This window comes from Temnothorax longispinosus, chromosome 4 (genome assembly GCF_030848805.1).
Source record: "Temnothorax longispinosus isolate EJ_2023e chromosome 4, Tlon_JGU_v1, whole genome shotgun sequence".
Classification (NCBI taxonomy): Eukaryota; Metazoa; Arthropoda; class Insecta; order Hymenoptera; family Formicidae; genus Temnothorax; species Temnothorax longispinosus.
In genome coordinates this window covers 11,750,577-11,761,286 of record NC_092361.1, presented here as the reverse complement: position 1 = coordinate 11,761,286, position 10,710 = coordinate 11,750,577, and the positions used below count along the sequence as shown (strand labels likewise).

The 10,710-nt window shown below is 36.2% G+C and overlaps 1 protein-coding gene across 1 annotated transcript; it reads left to right on the top strand.

Annotated features, from left to right (window-relative positions):
• Positions 1 to 1,945: 1,945 nt before the first annotated feature.
• Polr3f (RNA polymerase III subunit F) lies at positions 1,946 to 5,390 on the top strand. Its single transcript, XM_071775445.1, has 4 exons — positions 1,946 to 2,567; positions 3,939 to 4,551; positions 4,633 to 4,794; positions 5,208 to 5,390. The coding sequence occupies exons 1-4, from the start codon at positions 2,500 to 2,502 to the stop codon at positions 5,280 to 5,282; spliced, it is 918 nt and encodes a 305-aa protein (XP_071631546.1). The 5' UTR covers positions 1,946 to 2,499; the 3' UTR covers positions 5,283 to 5,390.
• The last annotated feature ends 5,320 nt before the right edge of the window (positions 5,391 to 10,710 follow it).

The following is a 10,710-nucleotide window of genomic DNA, read 5'->3' as shown; positions in this document are numbered from 1 at the left end:
AAATCACTTATTTCATTTTAATAATTGAGAATATTTAATACATTGAATATTCTTTAATACTTTATTACTTTATTCCTCAATTTTAGTTTGAAATATTTCGTAAATGGATCTCAGTCTTAACTTATTATTTGTAATAAGATTCCGTTAAACGAAGGGAATAGCTTCTTTACAATGTTTTGTATCGAAATTACATATTTATGATTACATTTATGTTTCACGACCAAATGATAGAATTGATTGTTTTATGAACTCAGTAAATTAACGATTCTATTTCTTAATTTGAATATCGTTTCTCCTTCTCCACCATCCTTAGCTTACGCAACATACGGGGCGTGTACAAATTTTATACCTGAAGGAACACTCTTTAAATGTGTACCATTAAATTTGCTTGAAAATTTTAATTAATTGTTGAAAATTGTCTTTGAAAAAATTATGTCGAGTTTGCCCTGTGGTCTCCCCTATATATTTTATATAATTTTTAAAATAAATATATTATTTTAAATATATATTTTATTGTTTTTATCCTTTTAATGTAAATTACAATTCTGAATGTTTCCTTTTATTATGTCCATAGGATGTCCATCGGATATCCTGTGGACATATGTTTTGGGGATATAAGCATGTCCACCAATTTTATAAACAGATATACTATGGACGTCCATAGAATGTCCAGTGGACGTCAAACGAATGGCCTATGGACATCCTCAATATCTTTAAAGAACGACTTATGTCTTATGAATGTATGTACAAAATCTTGACATGTACAAATTAACCTTTCGTCATCCTTAGGAAAGAAATGGCAATTTAAATTTTTGCTCGTATTTTGGCAGTTTCGAACGCTGCAAATTTTATAACTTCTGCTTTTATTCATTTTAGCGTTACACTGATTAACGAATTTTTAATTTTTGCGATACTATTACACCGAAAATTTGAGAGACTACCACACATACAGAAACCCTCCGATTGGTGGCACCATCGAAAATAGCGATGCGCAGTACGGATCGGCGCAAACCACAAAAAAGGGTTGAGTGAACATACTGGATATACTGCGGCAGAGGGGGGGCGGAACCTACTGCCTCCACGCATACACTTTTTCCACGCGTGCTATATATATTATATATACTATATCTATTATATTTTTTATATGTCGTATATATCATATAGAATCAATTTTATTACTCGATAAGTGCTCATAACATTTTTTTTAATTTTCCGAAGTTGGGACAACGCGTACTTTATTTCTCACATTGAAAACAATTTATGCGTGTAAAATTTTAGGTCGATCGGGAGCAGGGGTCATTCGGAACTATATCCTATATTTTTATTAATTTATGAATTTTTGTATTATATTTACAAATTTTTTAATTTTGTTTGCATTCTTTCACAGACCTCAAGGCTAATGCTACATTTGAATGTGGCGCGATGGTCCGGACCAAAATTTGATTGGCTGTCGTATTCTTCGGCCGCCATTATGCGCAATGCTACACCTGGGCAGCCTTCAAAAACTTCACTCGGGTGCACATCAGCGTCATTCTGTCCTTGTTCAACTTTTAGTAAATAACAAAGATATAGCGTTTTCGATTTGCGACTCAAACCGACTCGGGTCGCATGTATGTACAGAAGGCGTCATTAATGCCTTCCACCTGAAGCATAGTACATGTAACGTGCACTATAGAAATCCCAAGAACACAGCTAGGAAGGCATTAATGACGCCTTCTGTACATACCTGGGCACGTATTATGGACTTGTTCGGAATGGATTCCGATCGGAATTATTCCGTTTTCCCTAGAAAAGACAATAGAAATCTAGGAAATAACTGAACAATTCCGATCGGAATCCATTCCGAACAAGTCCATAATAGGTCCCCAGGACTCTAGCATCATTGCCGTGGAACCCGTGGAATACATACATATCTATGTATGTATTCCACGTCCATTGATGCGACCCGAGGCGGGTCGAGTAGCAAATCGAAAACGCCAATAGAATTACGCGGTGTGCACCCGAGTAAAGTTTTCAAACGCAGCCCTCTATCTTCTTACATCATGGCTGATAGCCGATGGCCGTAGCCTTGAGGGTCTCTAGCCGTAGCCACAGCGTCCTCAGAAAGAACAAAGGGATAGCCTCTCTCAGGTTTTTTTCTACTTCGGTGGAAACACTGAAAACTGGAAACTAGGCTAGTGTGCACCAGTTTAGGAAGTTGGGAAGTTCTTCGGAAAAGAATAGACGGAGACTTGCATTTAAATTGATGTGAATTATATAATTTATTTCGTCTTAAATAATTTTTGAAGATTGCTTATGCAATCAGCGCCGAGTTTGAATTGAATTTTTCGAGTCTGTATTTATTATTTTCGACTTGTTCTTGGCCGTTAAGTGATCCCGAGGGGGATTAAATGCCATAAAATTTACAAAGAAGAAGAAGAAGAAGAATATAATTTATTTAAGAAAACAACGATAAAACAATCTTCAGTATAATACGGCGCAAAAACTATTTTATATGTGATGGAAGTGGAAGAACAAAACGCAAGTACCAGCACGAAACACGATGGGCCCGAAACAATTGAGCAAAAGTATGGATGTAGATCAGCTGTTTTTGTGTTCGAAATAGATAATATAATTTTGCATTGAAGAAAGGAAAACAAAAAATCAAAATCGTGATGTAATTTTAAAGTTGTATGCTTTCTTTTAATTAATTTGCGATATTTAAAATGTCAAATAATAACATTATGTATATTTATGTGTATTTATTGAATTGATTCATAAATAAGTTCCACTATAGATACCCAGATAGCTAAACTTGCACAGACAGATTCTGAACAGGTTTTGCATTAAATTTTTCATGTGAGAAAGGCGACAAATTTCACTCAGAAGTTGCTGTATCAGATGATGTTATTAAACTATTGCCAGAAATGTAACAGAGTCTGCTCACGTTGCTTGTCAGCAGGCTCTGTCTGCGCGGTTTCAGTTGTCAATCTGCTCACATTGCCTGTCAGCAGACTGTCGATAGAACACGAGCGCAATACGGACACATATGACTATTATAGTTTTGATATATAGATTTTGATCAAATTTGCTGCCAATCTGTGCATATGCTGCTAATATTTTGCTTACTGGTGTTACTGGGTAATTACTGAATATCTCTCTCCCCCCTCTTGCTTCCTCCCCTCTTCTTTCCCCTTTCTCTCTCTCACTCTCCTAAGAAACCAGTATTACCCATGGTATATATATAATTATTTCAATTCTAACAAGTTATTAAGAGTGTATCATTTACGAAGTATCAGTACTTATATTGACCAGCTGTGATTTTGCTACACGACATGTCTAACCGCACATATGTATGGAATAATCCATGAAAGATTTCTAGAACTTTTTCTGCACTATCAAATTTCCATCTGTTTAGATCATTTCAAAATTTATTAAATGGAAAAAATTTTAATAACGATGCGATGCTGAGCTCGACAAATTTGTAAAAAAACTTTTGTGCAAAACTCCATCAAAATTTCCAATATTTTTTAAGAGAAAGAAACTAAAAAATTTCCGTCTAAATGGTAACAAGTTATACTTAATAATGGAGAATATATATAACAATTAATTCAATTAACAACGAAGGAGCATCGAGCCGTAACTAGGTGTTAATTTTATATATGTATAACAATATATTTATTATTGTAACGTTTTCAAAATATAAAAATTCAGTTTATTAAGTAAAATGGAAATTATTTATGAATCAATTCAATAATTTATTTATGTTATAATTTTGAAACATTGCAATAGGCTTTCGCTAATGTAATGAAATAGGTACATTGTAGTTGATAAGTTACATATAAGATTATAAGTTAGTAAAATGAAAACAATTAGATTTGATTGCATCATACATTATATTTTATTATTGATTTTTTCATTTATTTTATTATGTATTTACGTTTTATTTTTTTTTACAGAATAATTGCTCTTGCACGAGAGAGACCTAAAGGTATTTCAGACAAAGACTTAGCTACCGAGATACCTGATTTACAACCAGTTCAACGGGCTCAGATTATAAATAAGCTTCTGTCTCAAGGATACTTTGATCTTTTTAAACAAGGAGGCTTATTGTTTTATCGCTTGAAAGACCCAACAAAACTTGCTAAATGTGCTGATAATGAAGAAAAAATAGTATATAGAATTATTGAAGAAGCGGGAAATAAGGGAATATGGACTCGAGATATAAGATTTAAATCTAATTTGATGCACACTCAATTACAAAAAATTTTAAAAAGCTTAGAAACTAAAAAGTTTATCAAAGTTGTTAAACCTGTAGCAGCGAGTAAGAAAAAAGTGTATATGCTGTACAATTTGGAACCAGATGAGTCCGTAACAGGTGGTGCTTGGTATCAAGATCAAGACTTTGAAACAGAATTTGTTGATGTATTGAATCAGCAATGCTATCGATTTTTGGAACAAAAGAGGGAAAAAATGAAAAGTTGTAACGCCGGACCTATTGCTGCAAGAAACACAACATTCGCTTCTTCTAAGGAAGTGTGGAAATTTATTTCGGATTTAGGAATAAGCAAGGTAGTATTTTTTATGCATTAAAACATTTTTCCTTTATCTATATTATTAAAAACTTGTTACTAAAAAAAATCTATATTATAGGTGAAATTATCTGTAACTAACATGGAAATGATTTTAAATACTTTAGTTTATGATGGTAAGGTTGAACAGATACTCGCAGGGGATGGAAGTAATTTATATAGAGCGATTCAGCCTTTACTGAATTCACCTGGATTGATTAGAACTCCTTGTGGTTTATGTCCTGTGAGATACATTATAAATACATTACGTTTATTATAAAAATTAACGAAAAATAAATAAAATAAATTTAATAGCCAATAATTAATTTTTCTATGGCTATAAGCTGTAAAAAATTAAATTAAGATCAATATCTAAAAGCATGGATATTTGTGCGATGATACAATTACCTTTATACATTTTTCGCATCGATGAACATTGATTTATTTTTGGTCATTGACTAATTGTAAGAAGGACTTTCATATACATAGATCAAATGAACCAATATGAGGAATAATTTAAAGTGCATAAGAAGTTTAACTGGACATTGCATAAAAACTTTATTATATTATCGCATGAACATTCTTTCTTTTGGGCGTAATTTAATTTTTTATAATAATTAAAAATACTTCATTGAACAATATTTCTTGTTTTTTTAGGTGAGAAGACAATGTCGGGACGAAGGTCCTGTTACACCTATCAAGTGCCAATATATTAGAGAATGGCTAGAATAAATATTTCCAAAATATTCAAGTATTAATAATATATATTTAATTTAAGTTCTCTTAATGTATTTAAATATCTTCTTATCGCAAATAAATTTATAGATTTATTTTAATATACATCTAATTCTTATAAATAAATTTTCTTATGTATGTGTTTATTATTTGTTTTTATATTAAATCAGAGTGTATACAAACTAATTTGTAGTAATTTATATTATATTTAAAAAAATATTAAAATTTTTTTAAAAATTTATTATAAATATTTTCTATATATTCAATTATGAATATTTTCTGCTCGATTATAACATACATTACATGCACAATTTTTAGAAAATGTGTGAGTACTAAAATTTTTGTGTATCAAATGTATGTATGTACATACATACAAAAATCACTTAAGAGCCACCGCACAAGACTCTCGTATGGTCACGTAGCGTAACATAACGTGAGCCAACGCACAAGAAACGTATTGGTTACGGCCGTTACGGCGTTATACGTTTCTTGTGCATTAATCTACGTTACGTTGCCATACGAGAGCTTGTGCGGAGGCTCTAACCGATACGTTTCTTGTGCGTTGATTCACGTTACGTTACGCTACGTGACCATACGAGTCTTGTGCGGTGGCTCTGTGTCTGTGGCGTCAAGGCCGTGGCACATAGAAAAACTTAAGCAGTAAGCAAATCAGCCAATTACAGTCAAAGACTTATGCTAAGACTCCATAGACGCGGAAACGCCGTGCGGTAGAGTGCGTTGACCAATCAGAAGGCTGCCGCAAGTCGCCTGCGGCAAAATCAAAATTTGTGATTGGTCAACGCACTCTGCCGCATGGCGTTTCCGCGTCTATGGAGTCTTAGCATTATGCTAAGACTCCATAGACGCGGAAACGCCGTGCGGTAGAGTGCGTTGACCAATCAGAAGGCTGCCGCAAGTCGCTTGCGGCAAAATCAAAATTTGTGATTAGCCAACGCACTCTGCCGCATGGCGTTTCCGCGTCTATGGAGTCTTAGCATTAAGCGGGGAGCACACACTTCTGCACAACGCATAATGCGTAAGCATAAGAAAATTGATTGGTCTATTTTCTTATGCACATGTGTGTGGACCAATCAATTTTCTTATGCTTACGCTTTTATGTGTTGTGCAGAAGTGTGTGCTCCCCGCTTTAATAGCGTTTTTTCTTGGCTGCACTATCGCCTACTAGTGCAACACTAGTGCAACACTAGTGCAACGCTATTGGGTAGTGCAGGGCAGTGCAGGGCGGTAGTGCAGCCAAGAAAAAACGCTATAAGTTTCACTGACTACGTTTTTCTATGTGCCACGGTCTTCACACCGACTATGCACTACCACACATACAAAAATCCTCTGATTGGTTCCGCCCGAAATAATGACGATGCGCAGTACGTACTTATATTCAGTGGCAATGGTGTAACGGTCATTGCACGTAACAATGTTTAAGCAGGGCACACACACTTTTTGTAGAACGTAACAGTAATGTTTCGACCAATCGCGTTGCTCGATTCAGACGTCTGTAACCGTAGAAGTAAGAATTGAGCAACGCGATTGGTCGAAACCTTACTGTTTTACGTTCTACGAAAAGTGTGTGTGCCCTGCTTTAATCGTAATCGTAAGGCCGTAAGAAAATAGACCAATCACAGTCGATTATTATCCTTGAGCTCGAAGAAAAAAATAGCGTCACGATACATTGCAGTTTTGAATCAACTTCGTGAGCTTTGTGAATGGCCACATTCAACAGAATGTTTATTTTGCAACTGTTGGAAGTTTTCTAAGCTCAGATTGGATTATTCTTTTATGCCCGTTCTAGACTGAAGGATGAGCCGACTCTCGGCTCATCCGAGTGAGAGCCACCGCACAAGACTCTCGTATGGTCACGTAGCGTAACGTAACGTGAATCAACGCACAAGAAACGTATCGGTTAAGAGCCTCCGCACAAGCTCTCGTATGGTAACGTAGATCAACGCACAAGAAACGTATAACGCCGTAACGGCCATAACCAATACGTTTCTTGTGCGTTGGCTCACGTTATGTTACGCTACGTGACCATACGAGAGTCTTGTGCGGTGGCTCTGAGTGGTGTAGACGGGTAAAAATCTATAGTTTATGTATAGTTTATGTCACGTATTTATTTAAATTGTCAATTAAAAAGACCAAATCCCATGGTCGAAAAAGTCGTGACGATTAATCTGATCAAAACCAATGGTCGAATTGTCACGACATTAGCCAAACGTGACTCGAATATAAATAGAGTCTTTCTTGCTTAAGGGGATGCTAAAGTGACTCAATTACCGACAATTACAGTCAAAGGTCTAATTTTGAAACGGCTTTATAGATCGCAAAATCCTTTTACAGGAGTAAAGTATAGGTACTAATGAAGGGTGGGAATGTAAAATAATTAGTAATAATTGAAAAAAATTAAAAATGTTGTTACCTCATTTTCTAATATAAACAGTTGTATAAGTAATATGTACGAAATGAAATGTTCCCACCCTTCAGAAGACGTGCACAAACAATAACGTACCTTTGAAATTGAGATTGAAAGCCTGGAATAAAAATGAGAGCTTTGAAGAAATTATAACCTATAACCATGTCTATCCTTGTCTATCATCATTGTCTATACAAGGACAGATATAGAATTCGGTCGGTAATACAAACGTCTTTAGGATCCCCTTAAGGGGATCCTGCAGCCGTATGATTTACCGACATTATCGTTTTTCGATGGATCTTTTAATTGGCTTTACAGAATTGCAAGTTTTTGGTCTAGAATTAAAGTACGCACAAAAATCTAGGGCAGAAAACGCGATTTTATATCAAAAACGCCAAAAAATTAAAAATGTTACTTATTTGGGCACATACGCAGCTGTCACCTGATGACAATATTTGCTTAAAACAAAAATTCTGCAGTTTATACATACATAATTTTTATCATCTGCCCTTGGGAAAACATGTAGGAATAATATCGTGCAAGTAGAAGTAAGATTCAATGCGTACAAAAAAAGATCCATCGAAAAATTATTTTAGTAATGCAAATATGGATGCAAATGACAAGAAGAGCAGCAACAGTAGTTGCCGGATCTTGCGAGAGATGGCGAGCAATCGAAAAAAGGACAGATGTCATTTCGTTAGACAAAGACAGATATAGGGAAAACAAAATTAGAAAGGTTGACATTATCGACATCGAGGAAGTTCGCCAGTCACTGCAGGATCCCCTTAAGGGCCAATTTCACCAACCACAGTTAGCTTAACCGACGGTTAAAGTTAACAGGATTGACCAATAGAAATGAATCCACCCTGCTTTCTATTGGTCAATCCTGCTAACTTTAACCGTCGGTTAAGCTAACTGTGGTTGGTGAAATTGGCTCTAAGGGTCGACAGGAGTCACGGCCACCTCTATGAAGTTGGCCGGACAACTTCAACGTATCGAACTTTCATTAATTGGAATCGATTGGTGGTCGTTTGGTGGTCTTTGGTAGTCTAGTCCGATCGTTTGGTGGTTAGTCGTTTTCCTGTAAAATAAAAATAAAATTTCCGGTGTGAAGTTAGCCGGACAATTTTTATTTTTCAACCAATTTAACTTTTTTATAGCTCATTCGACGCGGAATCGTTTGGTGGTCACGAATATCACCGGTAAAACGTTTGGTGGTCAACCGTTTTCCCAGAAAATAGAAAAAACCGTATGCGCATAATGCCGTATTCGGAACAATTGTATTTATCACCCAAATTGACTTTGATAGAGCTCAATCGACGCGGAATCGTTTGGTGGTCACGAATATCGTCATTAAAACGTTTGGTGGTCAATGGTTTTCCTAAGAAATAGAAAAAACCGTACTCTCTCACGCCATTGGTCGCATGACTCCGTGACGTTAGCTCGGTAATTTGATGAATAAACATTAATTATCAATCAAATTGACTTCCATACGGCTCAATCGACGCGGAATCGTTTGGTGGTCACGAATATAATCAGTAAAACGTTTGGTGGTCAACCGTTTTCCCAGAAAAAAAGAAAAACTGTATGCTCACGCCATTGGTCGTATGACTCTGTGCTATTAGTCAGAAAAATTGTATTTGGCACCCAAATTGACTTTGATAGGGCTCAATCGACGCGGAATCGTTTGGTGGTCACGAATATTGTCATTAAAACGTTTGGTGGTCAACCGTTTCCCTAAGAAATAGAAAAAACCGTACTCTCACGCCATTGGTCGCATGCCTCCGTGACGTTAGCTCGGTAATTTGATGCATAAACATTATTTATCAATCAAATTGACTTCCATACGGCTCAATCGACGCGGAATCGTTTGGTGGTCACGAATATAATCAGTAAAACGTTTGGTGGTCAACCGTTTTCCCAGAAAAAAGGAAAAACCGTATGCTCACGCCATTGGTCGTATGACTCTGTGCTATTAGTCAGAAAAATTGTATTTGGCACCCAAATTGACTTTGATAGGGCTCAATCGACGCGGAATCGTTTGGTGGTCACGAATATTGTCATTAAAACGTTTGGTGGTCAACCGTTTTCCTAAGAAATAGATAAAACCGTACTCTCACGCCATTGGTCGCATGACTCCGTGACATTAGCTCGGTAATTTGATGGATAAACATTATTTATCAATCAAATTGACTTTGATAGGGCTCAATCGACGCGGAATCGTTTGGTGGTCACGAATATTGTCATTAAAACGTTTGGTGGTCAATCGTTTTCTTAAGAAATAGTCAGAAACGTCACGGAGTCATGCGACCAATGGCGTGAGAGTACGGTTTTTTCTATTTCTTAAGAAAACGGTTGACCACCAAACGTTTTAATGACAATATTCGTGACCACCAAACGATTCCGCGTCGATTGAGCCCTATCAAAGTCAATTTGGGTGCCAAATACAATTTTTCTGACTAATAGCACAGAGTCATACGACCAATGGCGTGAGCATACGGTTTTTCCTTTTTTCTGGGAAAACGGTTGACCACCAAACGTTTTACTGATTATATTCGTGACCACCAAACGATTCCGCGTCGATTGAGCCGTATGAAAATCAATTTGATTGATAAATAATGTTTATCCATCAAATTACCGAGCCAACGTCACGGAGTCATGCGACCAATGGCGTGAGAGTACGGTTTTATCTATTTCTTAGGAAAACCATTGACCACCAAACGTTTTAATGACGATATTCGTGACCACCAAACGATTCCGCGTCGATTGAGCCGTATGAAAGTCAATTTGATTGATAAATAATGTTTATCCATCAAATTACCGAGCTAACGTCACGGAGTCATGCGACCAATGGCGTGAGAGTACGGTTTTATCTATTTCTTAGGAAAACCATTGACCACCAAACGTTTTAATGACAATATTCGTGACCACCAAACGATTCCGCGTCGATTGAGCCCTATCAAAGTCAATTTGGGTGACAAATACAATTTTTCTGACTAA